At 47.7% G+C, this 25,019-nt stretch overlaps 1 protein-coding gene across 4 annotated transcripts in view; it reads left to right on the plus strand.

The window, feature by feature from the left end:
• LOC119446839 (RNA-binding protein Musashi homolog Rbp6) overlaps positions 1-25,019 on the plus strand; it is a 648,548-nt gene that overhangs the window by 220,117 nt on the left and 403,412 nt on the right. For all 4 annotated transcript variants that reach the window (XM_037711402.2, XM_049664456.1, XM_037711403.2 and 1 more), the window contains exon 5: positions 7,016-7,057. In XM_037711402.2, coding sequence (XP_037567330.1) covers positions 7,016-7,057 — 42 coding nt within the window. The remainder of the gene's footprint in view (positions 1-7,015; positions 7,058-25,019) is intronic.

Genomic DNA, 25,019 nt, shown 5'->3' on the forward strand with positions numbered 1-25,019 from the left:
ACCCCCCACAATGCTGCATAGCCCTGCAGAGTGTTTTGCACAGCATCGATCTGCACAATTTCTCATCATGCGTTGCACATTTCGGTGAAGGGTCGCGAATCGGATATGGCGAAACCAATGCGGCTGCGTCGGACGGAGCCACAGCATCGGGACATGTCGGGATGTCATCGGCAGGCGACTGAAGAGGAACGGCTGATGGCGGCAGCTCGCACGGTGCTAGCGTTCCTGTGCGGCCGGGGTAGATTCCACGTTGGCCACAGCACACGTTTCCTTCCCGGAGGTCAACGAACATGGCCACGGCCGCGTTGGAATGCTAGCGGGACATGGCATGCTGTGATTAGCTACAGTGCCTAATATATTAGCGGACGAGGCAACGTCCGCCATAGCTTGCTTTGGTGCCGGCGAGGCCCGCAGATGCTATATACGATTACACGAGCTTCATGCTTCGTAGTTTTAATGCAAAAGCATTGTATGCCCCGCAAAGCGGAAAATCTGATGTCCGTTGTTATCATCCGATTGTACCAAAACCCACGTGTCCAAGTGATGTAGTCACGTTTATGGCGGTGGACCTGCTTGCAGCTCGCACTGCGAAATCCCAAGGTGAACCCCCACGGCGTCGGGCGGGCGCCTTGGCGGTTCACCGTGGGATACGCCACTCCCAAGTTTGGATTAAAATGGCTTAAAGTGGATTAAAAAAAAAGATGGCTTACTAATGGAGTAGCACACGAGGAATAAGGATTATAAACAGGGATAAGGTGCCTCAGAAAGGCTGGCCAACGTTTCGATAGGAGGACCTATCTTCGTCAAAGGCGGCCTCGTCATCCTCGGCGGGTTAGTTTTAAAGGGTTAGTGGAGTGACGTCACGTCGATGTCCGCTGTGGCTGTCTGTAAAGGGAGAGACTGAAAAGAAAATGAGCGCCGGCGCTTGACTGGCTAGGCGCGGTTTCTAAGACGAGGGGACAAGAGCGGGAGAGCGAGAAAGTGGCAAAAAAAATTATATAAAAAAAAAACCCTCTGACGGTGTTTTTTTTATATATATATATATATAATTTTTTTTGCCACTTTCTCGCTCTCCCGCTCTTGTCCCCTCGTCTTAGAAACCGCGCCTAGCCAGTCAAGCGCCGGCGCTCATTCTCTTTTCAGTCTCCCCCTTTACAGACAGCCACAGCGGACATCGACGTGACGTCACTCCACTAACCCTTTAAAACTAACCCGCCGAGGATGACGAGGCCGCCTTTGACGAAGATAGGTCCTCCTATCGAAACGTTGGCCAGCCTTTCTGAGGCACCTTATCCCTGTTTATAATCCTTATTCCTAAAGTGGATTAAGGTTGATAAAAATTAGGGCAAGGCGGATGTTTAATTTAAGATAATAGCTTCAAGTCCTAATGCTTTCGCATTCAAATTACGTAAGGATTCGTAAGTGACTGTCAATTTTGACCGATGCTGGTGGAGGCGAAGGCACCATGATCCATGGTCCCAGGTGGAGTGCAGCCGGTGGCAGAGGGGGAAAGGGCCTAGCAGCAGCGTCCTAGCGCCGCAAACGACGGTGGGTTAGTCATCTGCGGAACACCGGTATAGGTGCGCACACATCCGTCGCTTTCGTGGCCGTGACTTCAGAATGGAGCCACACCAACGAGGCACACGCTGCAAGCCGCTATAGTAAAATGTTGCCCGGTCATCAGGCAATCACAGATAGTCGGGGACAGGGTTCGTGCGCTCACCTCTATCCGAACGAAGCGGGTACCCGTGAGCACCCGCGTCGTCCGCTCATGACGCTCATGACTGTTGACCTACCGAACCTTGCCATACGTATGGTGACAGGACGAGGACTTCGTTCGGAACGAAGGACGGCGAGAAAAGGCAGGCGGTGTTGGTCACATGCGGGTGTCGCTCGCAGCCTCTCACACGCTCGCCACCGATGACCAGGCACAGATCATCGCCGATTAGAGCCTTGGAAGCCACGATCTTTACGGCGACTTGAAAGGTTGGGCCCCCCACAGCGGCCAGCTACTGAGGCTGTCGAGTGGACGATGGTCTTGCGCTCACTCCACGCGGGAGCAACATGGCATACTTGGGGGTTCGAGTGAGTCCATGCCGCTACAGGTGCCATGGCTTGAAGACGTGCCTGACGTGCAACACGATGGGACAAGAGCTCGCTTTCGTCTTCCTGGTGTATTTGTGCATGCGACGTGCTTCCCTGTGTGTCATCGCCATTCCTACTCGAGAAGTATCATTTGCCTCTCTGACATCGCGGCGTACACGTCTCATCCTGCGCACCCGCCCGATTGGCTGCTTGCAGTCCGGCATATTTTGGGCGAGGTGTAGTGCATATGCATGAACATGAAGAAAATGCTTGGAATTATAGTTGTAGCATTGAATCAGATTACGTCTTGCACGGCATGAAAGTGTAGCAACAGCTGCACGCATCGCCGTTGTTTGTATAGCATTTGATTAACCGCTTCATTTAAGCGATCGCTTCACATTCACATTATGGGCGTTGGATCTCCATAATCCTTTATCGGCACATTTATCTGCTTCGATTTAAAGCGCCTCTAGTATAGCAGAGGTCACTGCTGTGCAACTTTGCCAACTTCGCGATTAGCGGTAGCCTACACAAGCAGGGCCCGCGGGATTAACGTCTTTGAAGTGCTTCATGATGATCACTGTCGATGGCGTGTACTTAGCCCTAGAGTGTCGCCTGGAAGGGCGCGTGTTTAAGGTTGCAGGCCCTTAAGCCCGCCCAGATTAGTGCATGGCCTGCGGATTTAAACAGGCTTATTCGCGGCCGCAACCAAGATTACGCCGACGCTTGCCATCGCGCCGGCGTGTCTGTCTTTGCCGGATCAATCCTAATCCACTGGAGGCATGGGGCAAACCTTTGGTCACATGCGTGGTCGCTATATTCAGAGGACAGATGCTGTGTCTCTCCACTAAAGTGAGCGAGAGAAGGTGAAAAGGTGCGCGTATTGCGGAGGAGGGCTCGAAAGGGTGCACCTCGGCTGACAACTACTTCTCGAAGGAACGAGGACTGGCTCGTTTCCTTCGCGCTGAACTGAGCACGAAGAGCTGCCCGCATTCGTGTAGCTTTGATAGACAGGAACGACAGACAGGCGGGGGGGGGGGGGGGGGGGGGGAGCGTTCACAGAGCGCTTGCTCAGTTATAGTAATAATAAAGCGCATAGGAGTGAGAAGCGCCGGCTGCTAAACTAAACACACGAGCTTTCAGAATACTAATTTGCACTCTCTATTTAAATAAGCTTACCCGCTTACAGAGCGGATTCACCTCTTACAGGTGGTTTTACCGAATGTGTTCTACGCCCCGAGCTATATGTTCAAATAATTCAGCCCGTTAACGAACAAGAGAGGCGGGGCAGGAGTCACAAAGTGTTTCAAAAGGTCTCGGCTCTACAAAAAAGAAAGAAAAACATCGGCGATAGGTGCCGGCTACGCGTGGCTTAATTTGCCACCACGGTACGCGAAAAAAAATAATAAAAGAAAAAAGTAGAATGCTTGCGGGAGTATAAGTTTCACGATATCTAGTGTACTTTGTGGCACGTTTTGGGGACGAATATTTCGAAACATGCGCTAGGCTAGCGATTTCTGCTAAGCGGACATGTCTTGAGCACCGACAAGCTTTAATTTATATTCGGAACGTGTGAAATAGCCGATATAACTAAAATGACAGCAAATATATCAGATTTTATTATTATTATTATTATTATTATTATTATTATTATTATTATTATTATTATTATTATTATTATTATTATTATTATTATTATTATTATTATTATTCATGTAAACGCATATAAGCCCCACACAGAGCCGAGGAAATGTGGCCTATCAATCTACGCCCGCCTGCTTGAAGAGGAGACAGAAAAGGAAAGAGGGAGAAAAAAAATTCGGCAGAACCCATCTCACGATGCCTGTCGAAGGTTAATGCGTCTAGTATTGAATGAATATAGTGACACCCCGTATTGTCATTGTCGAAGCGATTTATGTATGAGGTGTGCACTGCAGCGGAGCTGTTCTTTCACACTTGCCTTAGAACACTCGGTGCAAGATGGCGCCGAGTGTTAGCTCAGCACAGCAGCCCTAGGCTGCAGCCGTTTGACCACGCACGGACTCCCAGGTAGGCGGGAAAACGGTTAGATAGAAACTAACACAGAGACAAACATAGATAGATAGATAGATAGATAGATAGATAGATAGATAGATAGATAGATAGATAGATAGATAGATAGATAGATAGATAGATAGATAGATAGATAGATAGATAGATAGATAGATAGATAGATAGATAGATAGATAGATAGATAGATAGCCCCGGAAAGTGCATGAAGTACTCTAAGAATGCCAACGCATTAAAAAAACTTGCTCGCTAGGAGCCGAACCCGCAACCTCCGCGTTACGCGTGCATTGTACTACGAATCATGCTACGGCGGCAGTTGTAGGTATGTGTCATGTAAATCGACGTAATCAGTTTCGTAAATTTATGCCGCATAGTATCACGTGATTATTACGTGAAGAGATCTCGGATATCTGCACGTATTTACCAGCGAACAAGCGGAGTGGCACGTTTCTGTGGTCGGTGGCCTCAGAGTACCACTTATGCTCATAGTACGTCGCATAGCAGAAGCCAAAATGTTTACGAATATTGACTGTAGGTACATCGCGAGCGAGACAATACAGGCAGATGACAGCGCTGACTTACACCAAATGCTAAAGTTTCTGGGCGAACCCACTTTCCTGACCGTGGCTGCTTGGTGCTGCTCATACTTGAAAGAAGAATTGAATTGTGTGTTCGATGGTGGGATAAAACACACACACACACACACACACACACACACACACACGCACACGCACACGCACACACGCACGCACGCACGCACGCACGCGCACACGCGCACACGCGCGCACACACACACACACACACACATCGTGCCACAGTCGACTCGCTCTTTCAGACGCTTGACGAAAACTTCGCTTCACATTACTCCAAGATGTGCGTTGTATCTGCATATTTCTTTTCAAATTTGAAATAAAAAAAATATGTCGAAAGTCTGCGTCGTGTGCGCCTACTCCTGTCCGTCCTTGTCTTCCTGGCGCTGTACTTCTAGTCACGAATGGGCAACAACTTTCCACACTGCTGCCCAAATAATGCGTGATCTAGCATAACCTAACGTGCACAAGTGGGTATCGGGTATAGTTACTTCGTAGAAAGCGCGCGCTCCGTCGCGTATCGCTGCCATGAAGCGGGCCACCGAACGTGGTGCAAAGGAGGCGGACACGCCAGTCCGGAAGCGGCGCCAAGGTCGAATCGCTTCGGCCTCCTCAGGCGAGGCACGCGACACTCGCGTGTTTTTCGGGCGTGCGGTCGCGCCTCGTCTGTTTGCGACCCGGCAACCAGCTGCAGCGGTCGCGAGCGTTTGACGACGCGCTCTACCGCCGTAGCCACGTTGCAAGCTTTAGTACTGCATACCTGGTGAACGACGGATGACTACACGGCGAGTCCATCGGTTGGGCTCCCCTAGAGACACTGTTTGAATTGACCCATGGCAATCGCCAAGAGCTATGTGTCGACTGGGGGTACGAAGACGTGGGGAGTTCGCGCACCATGGTGAAGTCGAGAACGCAGGCCTTGGCCCGACATCCAATAGGTTTTAAAGCACAAGGTTTATATTTACATTATTTACAACAACGCCTGAATGACGATGAGAGGTTCGGTTTGAACTCAAGTTGCCGATCTTTCAACAGAGTCACTGCGTCCTCTTACATCCGTTTCTTCTTCCCGGTCACGTCATCTTCATCCACTCGGATGCCAGGTGACATGTGACATCACCTTGGGCCAATTACACGCTAGGGAAACAGAGGATGCCATTTTCGGCCAATCCGTATAGTCTGCAGCACTCTTCCTCTTTGGACAGCTTAGCCCTAAACTCACGCTGCGCAGGAATACGGAAAGAGGGAGAAACATACCGTGGACTCGCAATTGACCCATCTATGAGACGGGCGTAGCAGTCTGGACCTGTTGGTATTCTATAAGGCCGCCTTCGTCCACTGAGTCACCCAAGAGACGGGTAGGAAGAGACAATGGCGCACACGTGATCGACTGGAGAGCCCACACATCTCTCAGTTCGCGCGCCTTTACTCGGTTAAGCTTGCTTTCCTTAATTAACGGTTGGTGCGGAAGGCCTGTATTGGCTGCACGTTCTCCCGTTATGCTCCCTTTTCTAGGAGCTTGTCTAGTTGTCCGACCAATGTCGTGAACAGCCGCTGCCTGACCACCACGCCGGCTTCGGCTAACAAAGGGGCTGCCCATTCGAACCCCCTAACGTGGGTCAGTGACTAGTGGGGCCAACGCACGATCACAACAGCGACCACACAGTCACCACTCGTAGGCACAGCGTGAAAAGGAATCGGGAAACTTCATTATAAGCATGTGGCGGTAAATCAAAGTATGTGACCACAAGCGCGTCATCGATTGGCGAACGTATTCAAGTGTGATACCTAAGTTTTAAGAAGGCTCATTCGCGAGTCTGGAGGCCAGAGTGCGAGAAACACTCAGTGAAAAAGCAGCGAGGTTAACCAGATGAGAGTTTCCAGTTTGCTACCCAGCACTGGGGTGGTGTAAATCGAGGTTAAAAAGAGGACAGAGAGAGAGAGAAAAAAAGCGGGAATGGGTGCTCCAGCTAGAGGCGTTCACTCAGTCGCAAGGGAAGTTCTACGAAATGCTTCCAGATGAGAAATTGAGACCTACTCCTCCCTTGTAGTTTGCCCTGCAGTGAGGAATGAAGGTCGGTTTAATTAAGTGGGAAATAGGGGCTTCATTTGAAGGTACGTTTGAAAACATGTCGCCTCACGTGGTATCGGAGGCATGAGCCATCGCCTTGCGTATTCGAAATTCTTCAAGCTACGTGTTTCCCGCAACAAATGACATGGTGCCGCGTTGCTCTCTTTTTATTTCTTGTGTGAAAATGACTCACCCCGTGTTTCCTCTCTGCTTTTTCTAGATTGATCCAAAGATTGCCTTCCCGAAGAGAGCACACCCAAAGGTGAGCAATCCTTCTCTATCTCTATGCGCGCTAGCCATTCCTTTTCTCAGTAGATTCTTCACTATAGCAGGGCATCAAAGTGTATACTCACACTTGCTGTCCCTGTATATGGACCCCACAGCCTGCTTACGGGGAACATATGCAAAGACAGTACTCGCAATGTTCTGTAACGACTTGGGAAACCGATTAATGCGAAATTACGTAAGCAGGCTTTTTTTTTTTTTTACGCACCTAACGAGCCTTAACCAACGTGACCGATCGGCCACCGATATGCATTCTTGACGCTAAAAAACGTGTTTATTTTTAAAGCTTGTATGTTAGGAGGAACGAAAGGCAGCAGGAATGGCAGCACCGGTCCGCGTGCGGGTGCAGCATTTACGATTCCCGCCTGAAGTTCTTGGTTAGGTCAGACGAGGTTTACAGAGGAGCGCACTTGCAGGTTTTGCATTTCGTCTATTTGCATGCGGTTCGGTGGTCACTGGTCAGTGCGCATCAGCGCAAAATAACATTGCTACGGAAACAAAAGGATGCGTTGGACGCGTCGATCGGTGTGGACGTTTCCGTGTGGGCTGCTTTGTTCTCTAATTCTGTCCACCGGTGCTTTGTTGTTTCTTCTTATAAGGCGCACATCACGTTTCTCGTGCGCACACGCGCACACACACGCAAGACGAATATTGTCGGTCTCAAAAAAAAAAAAAAACTCAGCAGCTGGAGGAGGAATAACAACAACTAAGAAATTGGTAAGGTTATCGTACGATGGTGTAGCATCTTTATGATTCTGATGTTACACAGCACAGATGTGTACAGTCCAACAACGCCTTTATAAGGAGGGGCTGCGTCGTCCCACAGGTCACTTCGTCGTAAAGGTCGCGCACCGTAACGCTCACACTAGAGCAGGCTAAGGACGTTCATCAAAGGAAATCCTTTACTTAATTATCAGGAATTAATGAGGGACTTAATGGAATGAGTCGCTAGTTTGTACACGCACGCTTTGCCTGACAGAATGTGCGATTGCAGCCAGCCTTATTGCACCGACAGCACGCGCAAAATGAATGTGCACATCGTGAAAGGTCGCTATCGCCTCCCTTTCCGTCGACACTCATTTGTAGGATCTTCGCCTTTATTGCCTTAAATGACTTCAAAGACGTCGTCGGTACTCAGTTACGATCACGTGATCACGTTGCAATCAGCTGCTACGTATTCGTCAGCACCCGCTGCTGCATGTATGAGTCGAGTGATTCATGAAGCATTGCAGCAAGACTACTTCTGACATGCGCACAAACAAGTGCGTCGCTAGCGTTGCCGTTAGGGCGAGCGCAGAGCACACGTTGTAGATGTGTACGGAGGCAGTGGCGGCACCGCTACGTGGCGTTTGTTGTAAAGCAACAAATCGGAAACAACAAAAAGACGGTATGGCCCATATTTGATGTTTGGAATTGCTGTCGACCTTTGGTGGGTCATTTTCCCAGGACCTCATCAGTGAATGAACAACAATAAATAGCCAAATCATCACATCATGCAGTACGACTTTTGAGATAACTCTCGATCCTAACTGGGGCCCTGAAATTTTTTTTATTAAAGTGGATAAATCAATTTGAAATTAAAATAGGCTATTTCAGAAATACCTTGCCCCAAAAAGTACTTCAAACGTTCAGCAGAAGCGGAGTTATTAGAGGCGAGAAGTTCGAGTGGCGCCCTCTACGAGTGACGTCACGGCCAGGACGGCGCTCGCTCGGCTGCTGCGCGCGCTCGTTCCCTTCGTGTATGCTCGGGGTATTGGTGGCTCGAGCCGTACTTATTGAATGATATGTCGCCTTCTTTTTACTGTCATGCCTTAACGGCAATTTCTTCTTCAAAACCGCGAGTTGTGAAAATTTGCGGCGTGGATATCGCAAGCTATGTAGCATTGAAGGGGTCTACTGGTTTTGCAATGCGTATATGCGCAGTGTCTGTCCATAAACTTTGCGTAAAGAGAATGTCTGCAATTTCAACACACGAAGTTGTGTATGATGCTCCGCAAAACACTTAAAATTCCCTTAGTGCTTAGCTATGAGAGACATTGCATTTTACAAGGAAGAAAATCTTGGCATTGGTATTTGATGTCAATATTATAAATGCGTGTTAGAAGGAAACTACACAGCGAATGTTTTATGATGATTCTTATTACTATGGTGAGTTGTTTTAGTCAAATATGGCTACTTTATTAATGCGTAAAAGGAAGAGTTAGAGGCGCGCATTTTTCATGAAAACGTTTGCTAATACTTTCACCGTTCTCTGAAACAGGCACCTAAAAAACGCATTGCTCATGGCTGTTAACACGACGGCGCGTCACATATAGTATCTATATACTTCACGAATACCATAACAGCAATCACCTGAAAGAACAGTTTCATGGTTAAGATCGAGAGCCTATCGATTGCAAGCGATAAAATGTTTCATAGTGACCCTCAGTTGCCTTTATCGACAGCATGGCACAGCCCTTACGCAAATAAATCTACCGACTGTCGATATGGCGAGGCACGCATTATTCGCGAAACCCATCATACTACAAATTCGAATTGAAACCATGAAGCAGTTATTTAAGCGCCAATTGCAATGCCTCAGGAATACTCGAGGCTATGCAGCACAGCTTAGGCTGCACTGAAGAAGAAAATTTAAACGCCTTCTGCCTGACCATGTCTCGATCCTGCGTTGTTTAACTACACAAACTGAGAACTATTCGCTTCGTGAGTACATAAAAGAGAACCTGACATACCCACCTCATGAAGAAGACGCCACAAGCCTCAAATGAATTCACTTGATTTTTGACCTCCACAGGGGAATAATGATCCCTTCAATAAGCCCCATACTGCTAATGAATGAGGCTTCGGCTTTTTTCTAGCTGCAGCGATACTGTCCAAAAGGAATATTTCACTCTAAAATTTGGGCGGAGCAGCCTGTGTCAGTTCGCCAAACAGATTCGTGATGTCTGTTCCTCACGAAACAAGCAGCAGTAAATTGCACAAGTGAGTTGAATGTGTAGCATGAAACAGTGAATAAATATTGATACATTCCTTTGCGTATTCTGCAAATAACTGTAAGTCTCAATTAGCTTTACTTCAAATTACCGCCACTTGAATTAACCGGTGAAGAGCAGCCTAATTTTGAGAAGCAGTTAAAGAAACAAGTGGTGCTGGTTGAATTTAAACTGCAGTGTCAGGCCCTCGTGTTACTGCCGAGCGTTTCTGTGAAGAAATGAAAAATTTGATATTTTACCATGAGCTACTCGTCGTGAACAAACACGTTTTAATGGTTTTAAATAAAGGTAGATGTAGCAATCATATGTAGCAGACACATGCTCGTTGCACAGCTGCAGCTGTGGTGTCCTAACTGGATTCTTATGTGCTATATGTTTATGCGTTTGTGCTTTTATTAGTGACGTGCTATATATGCTTTTTTATTAGTCCCTCAATCTGCAAAGTCTAGATCCGCGCATGCAAAACACGCAATGGGCTGGTCTGAGCTCCTTCGGCTGGCACTGCAGCGTTGTCCTTGAGAAATAAATTGTCGTCTAGGAAATATTAAGTTTGCGGGCATGAAGACGTCATAAAATATATTTGAGATGACCGTCATATATATACAAGCACAGGGAATGACAGCGAACAAACGGACACACTGCAGAAGGCGCCCGGACAGCGCCCGAACGGCAGCAGACGACAGGCGCGAGTTCGTGCCCTGGCGTCACGCGAGCGGCGCTCGCAGCGCCCCTGTAGGTCGTTCTCGGGGCTAATTAAACACCACTTTTGCGGTGCTTCCGCTCCTTCTGCAATGCCTTGCACTGCGAAAGCTGCGGCGGAGTGCGCGTGCCCACAACTCTCCGCCTACTGAATGTCACCGTGGCGCGCAGTTCAAATTTGATTTTGGATGCTCACGTAGACGCTACTACCTCCGATTATGGCTCCTACGACGAGCCAAACGTAAGCCAGACGCGGTTGTCCTCAGCGAGCCGCAGTGATGCTACACCGCAGCTACACCGATAAGCCGGGTGGCCAAAGTTTGTTTTCTGAGCAGGCAGCCGCGGCCGAGCGTGTGCAGACGATAGTCAGCTTCTTCCGGAAGTACGTAATTATTATCGAAATTCGAAAGCAGATTTTCGCTTACCCGTTTATTAAACTTCGTCAATAAATATACGCTGTAACAGTAGGGAGAGGCGCACTGATCCAAACACCCTTCTTGATTGATGTCAGCTATTGGCCAACAGCACCCGCGTATGGGAATCTATTGCGAAATAAAGCGTCCAAAAAAGAGTGAGGAGCAGGCTTCTGTTGAAAAGAGAGCGTTTGAGAGAAAGGTGATTTCGCGCTCCGCTTGCGAGCACCACGCGCCCCGCAAGCAAGACTGCAAAACTTGGCTGAGATGTTCACAACAGCGCGTACTATCCGCGGACTATGACTTTTCACCAGGCCCGAGGGGCGGTTCAGGACCCCTTTAAATTGGGAAACAAGTTGCATCAGCGCTCATGTTTCCCGGAAGCCTACTTCGAGCAGTTTGAAGGCATATTTTCAGCCTATTTTGGGAGGGATATTTCGAGTATCAATACCAACTTACTCAGTTCACCTTTCTTATCGTGAAATACACCGAGACGTCGCCATCCATTGAGGTGTTTCTGCAAGAGGAAGCCACCCGTATTGCCATGGTTTAGCATTTCAGTTTCCTGACGGGGCGAGGCAAGCACTCAGCGTTTGAAAGCGAAGAACTTTCTTTGGCTTTTTCTCCGTTTTCGTGATCGGCGGTCAGACTTTCTCCGCTGATAAAATGAGGGGACAGTAGAGAGGAGGCGAAGGCTATCGCGAAGGCGGAGCCAGCAAACAGAAAGTAGTTCACTGGGGGAGAAGGGAAGGCGCCAGTGAATCCGGCCCTCGCCGGTTGGTTGGAGAGGCGCTGACGTCACGCAAGAAGTTGGCCAACCATGTCATGTGGGTCAGCGGAGCAGCGGCCCAGCGTGCTGCTGCAATTAGTGCCCGAGAAGCAACAGAATTTCCGAATGTGACGCGAGGCTCGGCGTCGACGGTGGGCCGCCATGAACGCCGAGAAGCGAGAAGGAAGGTTGCACCAAAGACTTTCACGGATATTTCAGTGGACTCAGAAAGCCATTCGCTTACGTCATCAAGTAGGGAGAAGAGCCAAACAAAGCTATCGCTTTGAAATGCGCTATCTGAATGGGAACTAGTTGGTAAGGCTTGAAAAAAACAACGCAAAATGACGGGACATGAAGCGAGTGACAACAAACATTCATGGCGCTCATTGTTTTTGTAGCTCTGTGCAGCGCTGTGTGTGTGCTCTTGTCCTTTTGCGCTGTTCCCTTCAAAGATGTAAAAAATGAAAGCGCAAACATCGAATCAACAAGTGCACATACGTTAGCGCGCACAAAGACGCACACGTGGCGAGGGACATTCATAAGAGAAAGTACGTGCTCAATGAGAAGGTCAGCTGTTTGCTCAGCGCTCGCCTTCCGTGCTCGGTGTGCAAACACACAAATTATTCGTGGATTTCATATTTCTTTCCTTGTTGCCGCTCTCTCCCGTGGAATGATGTTGCGAGCGTGAGTGGAACCGCGCAACCTTTCATGCAGGTTTACTTCTTCTCCCACTGTGTACAGTCGCCTAGAACTGAAAACTAAGTAAATATTTTGCTAATTTGCGTCGAGGTACTTTGTGGCTGCACTTGTCTAGTATCTTAAGCGGTCGAGAGAAAAAAGAAACTCTAGTAAAATATCATGCTGTTGCTTTGAAAGCCTGTGAATATTTTAAATCATATTTGCCTCCGTTATTCTCTTCTTTCATTTGCCGAGCTCAGTGTGCATGGTTCTCTCCCTCTTGTTTTGTTTAGCACCCGGCGCAGGCGCTTTGCGTTTGTTTGCTTTGCGCCAGTTATCTGGGCACTCATTGCGCCGTTTTCTTTTTCTCTTTCCCCCAATAGTATATCTCCTTTCAGCAATTTCGTTCTCTTCGTTGACGCTTCGATTTCTTCTCAGTATATTTCATACATGCCCACTGTTGGCGAGTTTTTACACATTGACTTATTTCGAGTGGGGAGACTGCTGCTTCGATCTTCAGTTCCGCTGTTTCTCATAACCAGCTCTTGGTGACACGAGGCCGCGTTTTGCAAGGAACCTAAGCAAAGAAACAAATTATGCAGATCCAACTCACATTCTGTAATCTGTGTAAAGTGAAGCTTTAATCAAGTGGCGTGCATTAAATCTTATACTACGAACGGCGATGCGTGCAATTGGGTTTACTTTCATCCTATTCAGCGTGCGGACCCAGCGCAAAGCTCACAACTTTGTTCTCCTGCAATTCTTATGCTTATGCACTACACCGCTCACAAGCCAATGCAAACACAGACAGGCGGACGCATAGTGTGAGACGCATGCGCAGCCGTGTCACGAGAACGATGTGTGGCGCTCGCCGAGTAATGGCCGGCGTATGCGCAGAGGAACACGATACACATCTAGGTGTATTTAAGCATTGCATATACTTCTTGTGTCACAGTCATATATATCCATTATAGACGACCGAACAAGACTGGACGCTCAGTCCTGTCTAGTATGTGAAGTTCTGTCGACTACTAAGATCGCGACAGCGAAGGTCCCTTTCGAATCGCCTAAATTGTTTACCCTCTGGCGGCGCACTCCTGCAATACTGTCATTGCAACATGGGTGTTAACAGCTGGCATAAAATTTAATTTACCACTTTCATTTAATTGGCTATTGGACTTTGACACTGCCATCTTGTGTGCGCCGCGCTCGCGGGACAAATAGTGAGGAAAGCGCTGTCGCCTTCATTAAAACTTATTAAAAATATGTTTCCATTAAAGTACATCACTACATATACACACGTTGTCAAAGCATAATCTTACTTGCGCACAAGTAAATACGTGTTTTGCCAAACAATACCATCAATACCAAAAAACAACTATAGCTCCTGGAAATCGTCGTATTGTTTGGTAATACGTGTATTTGAAGGAATACCGTTCTTTCGTGCTGTATGTGCATACACTTCAGTGTAGTGCCAGGCTAAAGCGTATATGCTTGAAAGTGCGTGCTTGTCCCGTCGTCTTTTCTGTCTTTGTGTTTCATTCTTTAGTGCTGTTGTAGACCACAATCTTCCATTGACATTCATCTAAAGTTCATTATGACGTATACTTCTTGTTTTGTTTAAGTTGTTTGAAAGCAAACGAAACGTCAAAAGAAAGCGCAGACTAAATCTTTACGCAGACTACTGCTGAAAAAGCTCACCAGCAGGACAATTTGTGCGAACAATCGCAGCAATAAGCAGAAATTGCACCAACAAATCAGAGTTATTCCACAAGAGGTAGCCCGTTTCAATCCCTTCTCTGGCGTGACGCGGCACATTGCTATGCTGCGGCTCGTGCGATGAGCCAGAGCACTCGGTTTCACGCCCTTCGTAGCCATCGAGGCAAGCGGAACCAATCTCTCTGACGGCTCTGCGAGAGGGATAAAGTTTTCGAGGTGGGCGCCGTCTTCCCGACGATCGACTGCGTGCGGCTTTCGCTGGAGAGCTACTTCCCGTTGTCTCCTCCTGTGGAGAGGCAGGTGTCACTTCCTACGTCGTCACCCAGCCGAGTTAGTCACGCTTGTGGTATTCTTACAGCTACGTTTCCCAGATTGCAGGCCTGAATATAAGACAGGTAGGTGCCACGATTCGGAAGCGAAAGCAGCACCCAAGTCAAGCTGGAAAGCAGCATGTAATCTCCCCTACAAAGTTCCGAACTTCCCTGGCTCCGGACAAAAGCATTATGAAAAAAAAAAAAAAAGCTTTATCTCTCTCTTTCCGATCGCCTGCACATTATGAAGTAAAGTGGGTTTGTATTTGGCATTGCTGTGTTTTCATTATGTAGAAGTACGCGCAACCTGCTGTCGAATTTTATACGCGTTTGTCTTATATCACGACCAACCTCGACACCTTGTTTGTTCTTCTTAACTTCGCGCTTGATTTTCCCGACTGTTGACGTTTGCACCGTTCGATTCATGCTACGCCACCTTTATGTGGCAGTTGTGCTCGCGCCAGAGCTGACACATCGAACCAAAGTCAGAGGAATTAGCGAACAAGACACGAGGGAGTAAACAGAGTATGCCGACACCTCTTGGAAGCGCGCTTCCTCGCATTACGATTCCTAGTGCAGAGAAGCAAGCTTTAGGGCGAGGCTATTGGCGCCGTCAACTGCGGGTATATCCCTATGCGCTTAGCCAGTGCCCTCATTTCGCTACAACGTCCTCGCTCTTCCCGCTTCCTTTTTGCGCTGCCATTTGTGCATTCGCATTCGGCTCTCCCTCCTTGCGAACGGGGCAGCCGTCGTTCGCCTCAGCGTGGCGTTAATTATGCGCGCTCATTGTGATTTATGACTGGGAGCGCCACCTAGAAGGTAATTACGTTTCTCTCGGAACGCGCCGTTTTGTTAGCGCACACATTGTTTCTGGCCCCAGCACCTCTGCTTTGAAGACTGGTTGGCCGCTCTTTTAATGATAACTGATGGCTGATGCCGTGCCAAGCTCCGAATGAGGAGGGCACTCTTTCCTTTTTCCTTCGTTTTACGCGTGATTTTACTTCTACCTAAAGTATGCAGAAATTTTGAAGCTGTTTTAAGCTTTTTTTTTCTTTTTTTTCGCCTTTAAATCGTCGTAATTGTCCTTGAGACCAGAAGATTTACGAGACCACACGAGGACGCTGGTTCGGAGATTTAAAGATGGCATCGCGAGCCGCCCTTCAGGTGAACACCATGCATTTGTCCGACGTAGAAAGCCTGTACCAACGTTAAAAGCTCTCAAGTGACCGACACAGTTTCTTACTATCTACACCAGAGGACCCCTAGGAGCAGCGATGCCTTTTGTAGACGCGAAACGGTAAGCGAGAGTGGTAGCTGGGCCACCTAGGGACGCGCGGTTGTCTTTCGAGGCGGCGTTGTACGCGGATTGCAGCTTGCGATTGTAGCGCTGCCATTGTCACTGACGCTGCACTCAAGGCACGGGAGTATGCCATCCTTGACACAGTTAAACAAGAGAGTGTAGTTTTTGGAACGCACAGGCGTGCGCGCGCAGCAATGGATGTTTTTTTTTTTTTTATTGTCGCGTTTTCTTGTTTTCTTCGGCGTGTTCCCGCGTTGTATTAGGTTTTCTTTTTTCTTTTCTTTTTTAATTTTTAGGAGGGTCTGTATTATAAGCGTTGCTTCAAAATAATTCATACCAGTTGGAAGTTATTGTTTGTCCTCGTGTCTTATTGTCTGTCTCTGTTGAACGTTCGCGCTTCCGGCAAGAGTGATGAAACACCAACCATTTCAATTAGTTAAACTAAATATTATGGGGTTTTACGTGCCAATACCACGATCTGATTATGAGGTGCGCCGTAGTGGGGGACTCCAGAAATTTCTATCATCTGGGGTTATTTAACGTGCACCTAAATCTAAGTGCACGGGTGTTTTCGCATTTCGCCCCCATAATTAGTTAAGCTAATGGCGCCCGCGCCCTGGTTATACTAAGTGGCGATCACAGTTCCGGGTCCGGTCCTGTCGCTGGCGGTTCGCCAGCATTGGCGGAAGCAGCAAAAGAGAATGAAAAAAAAAGAGAACCATGCCAGAAAAAAGAAAAGAGAAAAGAAAAAGGCGGCAGTAGACAAGGACTCCATGTGGAGTCTTGTTAAGACGTTTATCTCTTTGGCGCTTTACAGCAGCGATCTTGAATTATAGAAGACAAGTGGATAATATAATTTTTACGAGTTCAGTTTCACGAAAATATGCGATGGACGCAGCATGTAGAGATTGTGATACAGTGTTTCGAAAACGATAGGTATGTTAAACAGCGGACACCGTACCTTATTACCCACGCACCTCAAAAGCCAGCTTTATATTTTTTTAACTCATTCCCGTCTCCATTACTGTATCCTCATTTGGGGAGTTGCGCCTCAAAACAATTTCAGTAATCTCTATCTCATGCAAAAAAAGAGCTGTCCGTTTTGTTTACAACTGATCCTGCCACGAAATGTTCCCTCCTATTTCATCGTGGACCGTATTCTTAGTATTCCTGCTATGTACAGTCATCGTCTTTCTCAACTTATTTTTACTCAGTACACAGTTGATTACCAATTATTCCTATCTACGTACACTAAGGCTTCCCAGAAATACGATTTCAGGCGTTTGATATATACCAAGCCAAAAAACAAGAACTAATTATGGAATGCTGTTATTAAATTGGCTAATTCCGAATCTTTTAAGTACCCACCCGTAATTACTGTTTTTAATTACACGTTCTTCTTCATTAACATCATTCAACAAGCAATCGAAGGTATATTTCCTTGACTCTGTTTGACGTTGCATTTGGAATAATATAGTTGGACTGCTGGTCGTTCACAAAGTTGTATATTGATTGTAGTTGTATATTGTTTTGTTGTACTTTAACTCTGGTTGTATATTCTGTTACTGTTATTTGTCAATGCCCACTGTAGTAGGCAAAATCTACTTGTTATTTTCTGCAGTTTCGCATGTATGACCTGTATGTTAACCTCAGTCTTGTACGAGAATGCTTTGCCGAATGAATGCTAATATGGTGCTAGAAGCCTAGTCAGGTGACTATATGATGTCACCTTTTGCCCGAAGCATCGTGACAATTATGTACTGTTAACCAAGTAAATAAATAAAAGAAATGAGAAAATATTCCCACCACCGCTACCTACGTGACGATCGGTCATTTCCGTGTGGGCACTCGTTTACGCTTCTCTTCTGCTCCTCCGCCCGTGGAATGTTTGCTTCACTTTTTGTATTAGGCCTTGACACTCCAAGCATCACGAGTTTTACGCAGCATAAATATTTTAACAGCGCAGCTGTTTAAGCCGGTAAATGCGCCGATAGGTGTGCGGAGAAAACCCTCCGCCTGGCTATGACGTCACATGCGTCGCCTAGCAACGCCTCGCCCAGCTGCGCCGAGCATCGCAGCAGCTGCGGGAGCCGAGTCATGACATCATCGTGCACCACGCATCGCTTCGCCTTAGTTCTGCCTAGCCATGACGTCATCACGCCGTGCGGATTGGTCGCCGCAGCTGTGCAGAGGTGGAGCTAAGCCGTGATGTCAAGGCCCCGCGGGGTATATATAGCACCGCGTTGCTGCCGCGTCGACATCGCTGCGGAGGGGAATGGGGTGACCGAAGAAGATCGTCACTCCCGAGGAAGCGCGGCGCGAAAGACAGCGCGCCGCTACTCAAGAGCGGATGAGACGACTTCGGGCCGATCCAGAGTAGCGCGCCGGCGAAGCGGCAGCTAAACGACAGCGAAAGGCAGAAGATCCAGAGTTATGAGCCCGCGATAGGGAGCAAACCCGTTTGAGCAACCGGAAGCGTCGCCAAAACGATCCGGGCCTGCGAGTCCTGGATAACTTCCAGCGGCAAGTGCGGAGAACCACGGGAGGTGCCGACGGACGGTTTGCCCGCGAGTTTCTGAACAGTGAGTTTGCACACAGTTGCCGAGTGTGCGATAGACTGTGGTTCGACACAAACTTGTCTACGCTTAGCTGCATGCGCGACTTCGAAAAGCGAGAGACTGCGGTGCGGATCGTATGAGAAGTGTTTCTCGACGAAGCTAGGTGGGGGCCGCCCGCTTCGCTGTTTGCCCAGTCTTCGCGCCACTAGTGCGAAACTGCCCCAATTTTTTTTTAAAAAAAGAAGGTTGCGCAAGTGCAAATCCTGGGTCTTTCGTGGATGTTTATGAAAACCATACTTACTGCACTTACGCCACCTGTGGCAATTCCTTAAAAAGGGCACTGCTATTTTTCACCAGAGTGGCAATTTGGGCTTGTTGGTAATCCATAGAAGCGTTAAAAAGCGCGAACTGGACATGGACGAAAATGACACACACAAGCGCTACTTCCAACAACTTATTCTTGCGACCCTGTTGCTACTTTATGCACAACCGACATCGATCCAAGTGGAACACGCCAGGTTTCCTGCATACTCGAATCCACCGCCTGGACCCTTCCCTCCGACTATGCATTCCATATACACTAACCCGAATCGAGACAACTGCTCTCTGCTGACTGTGGCTTGGGTATCTTTTACGAATGCATTTGCTTGTCGCATCGGAATCGCTGACAGTGCTGCCTGTGATAGCTGCGGCAGCGAGGAAACAACCGAGCATATTATGTGTCATTGCCCTCGCTATAGCTCCCAGAGACAGTCACTCGTGATGGCGTTGGCACGCCTCGACGACCGGCCGCTTTCTGAGCAGACTATCCTCGAGTGCCGGCTGATGCGGTTTTCACACCAGAAGGAGACGAAGGTGCTACTGAGGTTCCTGCGGTCAAGCGACCTGTTTGGACGACTGTGGCACTCCTCCTGCGTTCCTATGTCTATTTGTCTCTCTCTCTCCCTGTGTGTGTACGTGTCAGTTTGTTTTACTGGTTGGCAGTCTGATAGCCTGATTTGTAGCCAAACTTATCTCTCATTGTACTACACAAATGCTTCGAGTGAGTAACACTCGCTTGGAGTTTGTTGCATAGGTTTTCCCGTTTGGTGTCAGGTACGTGAAATGTGGCTGTTTCATTCAGTGCTTTGACTCTAGCGTCGCAGTTTTCGTTTTGTGTTCCTCTTGCGTCCTTTTGATGCCAGGTGTGCGCGAAGTTGTGTAGGCAGGCGTTTATTACCCCCGCGCCCAGTACCGCATGATGGAAAGAACGACGCAGTTCCTACTTTATAGCTGCGCGGGAAGCTCGGTGTCATGCTTGTTTTCCCCAGCTTATGCTGTGGCGAAAAAAGCGCCCTTCGTAATTCTTTGATTTTCTTTGTTTCTATCTCTCTCTCCCCCCTCCTCCCGCCCCTTATTGTTTTCATGTATTCTCCCGAGCTTAACAGTAGAAACAAGCTGACTTTCCCTTTCCTGGTGTGGTTATCTGCCTCATAACATGGCGCTTCCTTTTTTTTTCGAGTTTCTGTATTCTCCGTAGCTGTCTGTTGTTAAAGGCAAGAAACACTCGTAAACATGTTGAAGGGTGCCCCTAAATCAGCTAGGAAGTCCTAAAGACTGTGCGGCCGCGCGGAAGGTTGAGTCACTGCCGCGCATAGAAGCCCATTTCTGCGTTATTTGTTTCTCTTTCAGAGTTTTATCTGATAATCTGTGACAAGGAAGGCGTATTCTGGGACGTTCGGACGTATGTAGCACTTTACGTCAAGAATGCATTTTCTAGGCATTGTTGGTCCTCGTCTACAGAAATGCCTCTTTCCTCAGGGCTTGATGCAATGTAGTTTATCTCAGGACAGACTGGTTCGTTTCTTTCTTTTTTTTTACTTCTTCAATGGTGGGAAATTACTTTTGCCAGTGGCCATCCTTGGAGTGTGATTAAACATTTCTTGCAGTATCTAAGGTGCCGTGAGCTTGAGGTATATTCCTGGTGTGCGTAGCAGCGCCATCTGCGAGTTAGAAAGGCGTGATGAAATTGCATTGTTATCGGTAAAGGTGCACCATGGAAGGAAAGCAGGCGCCCAAGCACATACAAAACGCAAGAACATTGTCTCAAAGGAGGAAAGATAAATAAATGAACAAAAAGCTATAATTCTGTCTTGCGGACGTCGCTGCTGGGATGACATTTCGGTTATGCAGATTTTGCGCCCTACGGTAGCCACGACGATGACAGAGAAGGGGGGCGTTATTAATACCTTCTCCGGCTCAGTGGTGAAATGGAAACACTTGGACACATTACTCTGGAAGAATAAAAGAAAGGTGTCGCAGGAAAATAGAGAAAAAGAGGCGATGTATTTTTAAGCTGTCGACGAGGCGCTTTCGAGCTTCACTCTACAGCGCGACAGTTTAGGTTTCGTCTTTTGTCTCTGCTGTATCTTTCTCGACTTTATGGTTGACGTCTTCTACTTTTCTCTTTTCATTTTTTTTTTCTTGCGGACGTCAAGATTCATAGCGTAACTGAAACGACGTGGTATTTTGTGCCTTGAAAATCACTGTGAAGCATTTTATGTCGTTCCTCTGCGGTGCCTGTGATTATTGTTATTCTTGTTCTTTGTGCGTGCTTGCAGACGAATTTGTCGTGAGCTCCGCAGTCTTCCTTCCATTTCGATTTTATTTCTTTGGCTTTACCTTTATCTTCAGAGAAGGCGAGGCTTGTGAGTTCCTCACCGGGAAGAAGTTATATCTTGCGGTCAGGACATAGTATCTGCGGAGCGTGAAGAGCCTTGACCAAGCTCAACTTCAAAGGTAGCTTGTGGATGAGTGCAGAGGCCAGCTCAACCATCCTCCATATCTGCGCGCCGGTTTCAGTGTGTACTAAGCGTTATTACGTCGTTTGTTGTTATTACTATTCATCAAGAAAATGCGCTCAAAGAGAGCAGCGCTTCTTTGCGTGTTGTGTATTCTTCATACTCGATTAGTTTACTTCATGAAGGTACTTTTACTAGCGGTGGGCAATATTCGAAGTTCCGATTACCATTACGAATTGTTCGTGTGTAGTAAAAAAGAAAAGTAAACACTACACGTGAACTATTCCCCTCTTCCCAATTGCAGAGTAGCAGACTAAGCTCCCTAGCTCAAGTCGACCTTTCTGTCTTTCCTATCAATGAAATATCTCGGTTTCTCGTGTTTATTATTCCATTTGTAATAAAAAAAAAAGTATGCGTGGCTCTGCTACCGCAAATACCAGAGACAAGTGGAGCTGGGGAAAGCCTATAGTAAAGTAGTATCAAACCACACACTTAGTTTCCTGGCGCTCAGCATTTCTTCGCGATGTTCTGTGTAGTATGGCGATGAATTCAACCGACCACGTTCACAAGCCTCCGGATCTAAACTCTGGATGTTCTCTTCTGCGACGCTTGGTTTCAGCTTCCCTAGGTCTCGCTTCAGTCTTTCGGAAGCAACTAGTGTCCAGTTCTCTGGTCGAAACCTGTCGAGCCGCCGCCAGATGCATCGGCTGCAGTCACGGATACCAGGCGCGTTCGGCGCGAACGCGGGGAAACGCGATCGGCGTCGGCAGCAGCTCTACGCGTCCCACTTCCACATGCCTCATTCCTCCTCTCCACCTCGAATCCGCTATGCTGCGCGATGCTATTTTTATACTCTGCTTTCACTCTCTCTCAGCTCTCTCTCCCCCACCTCGGCGAAGCTATCGCACAGCTAGTGTGGGGTTGCTAGGCAACGCAATGATGTCATAGCTCGGCGAGGTTTTGTGGCTTGCGGCGCAACTTACGGCCGCCTTAAACAGCTCCGCTGTGAAAAGAAACTATGCGGTATTTTTGAATATTTGAAACTAACTAAATATTTCGCGACAATCGACTGCAGATTTAGATCTGGATTACTGTCCTCAGCTACCTTGGTTCTCCACAAGAAAAGTAGACAGTTTTCAAGAAAGGGGTCAGGCAAGGAGACACAATCTCTCCAATGCTATTCACTGCATATCTCGGCAACCTTCGGTATGCAGATGACATTGTCCTATTCAGCAACAATAGGGACGAATTACAACAAATGATTGAAGACCTTAACCGAGAAAGTGTAAGAGTGGGGTTGAAGATTATTATGCAGAAGACAAAGATAATGTTAAATAGCCTGGCAAGGGAACAAGAAATAGCAGCAGCAGTAGCCTATATTTATGTCCACTGCAGGACGAAGGCCTCTCCCTGCGATCTCCAATTACCCCTGTCTTGCGCTAGCGTATTCCAACTTGCGCCTGCGAATTTCCTAACTTCATCATCCCACCTGGTTTTCTGCCGTCCTCGACTGCGCTTCCCTTCTCTTGGTATCCATTCTGTAACCCTAATGGTCCACCGGTTATCCATCCTACGCATTACATGGCCTGCCCAGCTCCATTTCTTCCGCTTAATGTCAACTAGAATATCGACTATCCCCGTTCGTTCTCTGATCCACACCGCTCTCTTCCTGTCTCTTAACATTAGTCCTAAGATTTTTCGTTCCATCGCTCTTTGTGCGGTCCTTAACTTGTTCTCGAGCTTCTTTGTTAACCTCCAAGTTTCTGCCCCATATGTTAGCACCGGTAGAATGCAATGACTGTCTTTTCAACGACAGTGGTAAGCTACCATCAGTATTTGGCAATGCCTGCCGTATGCACTCCAACCTAATTTTATTCTTCTGGAAATGTCCTTCTCGTGATCAGGGTCCCCTGTGAGTAATTGATCTAGATAAACGTACTCCTTTACAGACTCTAGAGGCTGACTGGCGATCCTGAATTCTTGTTCCCTTGCCAGGCTATTGAACATTATATTTGTCTTCTGCATATTCATCTTGAACCCAATTCTTACACTTTCTCGATTAAGGTCCTCAATCATTTGTTGTAATTCGTCCCCATTGTTGCTGAATAGGACAATATCATCTGCAAACCGAAGGTTGCTGAGATATTCACCGTCGATCCTCACTCCAAAGCGTTCCCAGTCTAAGAGCTTGAATACTTCTGCTAAGCATGCAGTGAGTCGGAGTCATGAGGGAGGTAGTGGCCGAATACTGCACCAGGGAGGCCAATTCCTGTTCTGGTGAGGGAGTGACTTTGATGAAGCTTAGTGGGCCTGCCTAGTTTGGTTGCACCTGAACTAGTGAAGCCCCACTAGCTCTCGGCAATATATTTTTTTTGATGGTGTCAGGCACCACTCCATGCCTGAAAATGTAGTGGACTGGAGCAGGATTCGAACTTACGACCTTCAGATTTGAAATCGGGTGTTCTACCTCTGCTCCACGCCACCACTTCGTCCTGCAGTGCACATAAATATAGGCTGATGATGATGGTGATGACTGTCCTCAGTCTACTAAACGAAGTATCGCTAATAATCAAAATTGTGACAATGACGAAATTAGAAAAAAAAATTATTGGCGATGTAGCGGTAAATGCAAGAGAACAATGCATTAGCATTACGTCGCACCTCTTAGAGGTCCCGGATGCATGATGTGAACCGCTTTCTACAAATTGCTAAGTGGTGTTCAGGAGCTTAGTGGACACATTGTCGGCCTCTTCGAGGAGCGAAGTGCAACTTCTCTATCTCGCTATATATATATATATATATATATATATATATATATATACATATATATACACACAGGATGTTACTTCACACGTACTTTTTTTTACACTTTCATACTCCTAACGATAAAGCATTACAATGGTTACTGCAGCTTAGCTTTCGCTTTTTCGGGGGGAAGCCTACATTTCAAACTGTGATGTTTACTTGTAGTCTTTCATTTCGTTTTTTAGCAGTCTTTCTATGTAGAAGTTTTATCTTTTACGCTACAACCAATGATGTATTCCCTGCAACATGGTCTTTTACACGTCTCTAGGGCATTCAAGTCCTTCAGCAGTTTTTTTATTTTACAGAACTTCTGATCTTTTTTTCGGCGACCATTTATTGAGCGTCAGTAATTGAGATAAGAGACGTTTAGAGTAAAAGTGGAAAGAAAAAAAATAGGGGCAGCTTCACACTAGTGGTGCGAAGACTGGGCAAACAGCGAAGCTGGCGACTCCACCTAACTTTATCTCGGTTTGGCCAAGTTTTTGCGAGGTTATGCTTAGAGACTCGGCCACGTTTTGCGTAAGATCCCCCGGAATCATCGACAGCCCAAGGAGCAACGAACACTCGGTCATTAAAGTATCTGGACGCTTCTGGACGCTCAAACGCTTTTGCTCGGTTTCGCGGGCTCGTAACTCCGGATCTTCTGCGAATCGCCGACGTTTCGCCGCCGCTTCGGCGGCGCGCTACTCGGGATCGGACCGGAGTCGTCTCACTCGCTCTCGAGCAGCGGCGCGGCGGCTTTCGCGCCGCGCTTCCTCTTCTTCGGCCGACCCATCTTCGCGGCGATGTGCTCGGCGCGGAGACGGCGGGGCTTTTGTGTCGCCGCGGCGGCGACGCGGAGCCGTGGGTCGGCGCAGTGACGTCAAGGCTTAGCTCCGCCTCTGCGCAGCAGCGGCAACCACTCCGCACGGCGT

This window comes from Dermacentor silvarum, chromosome 3, assembly GCF_013339745.2.
Source record: "Dermacentor silvarum isolate Dsil-2018 chromosome 3, BIME_Dsil_1.4, whole genome shotgun sequence".
Taxonomy (NCBI): domain Eukaryota; kingdom Metazoa; phylum Arthropoda; class Arachnida; order Ixodida; family Ixodidae; genus Dermacentor; species Dermacentor silvarum.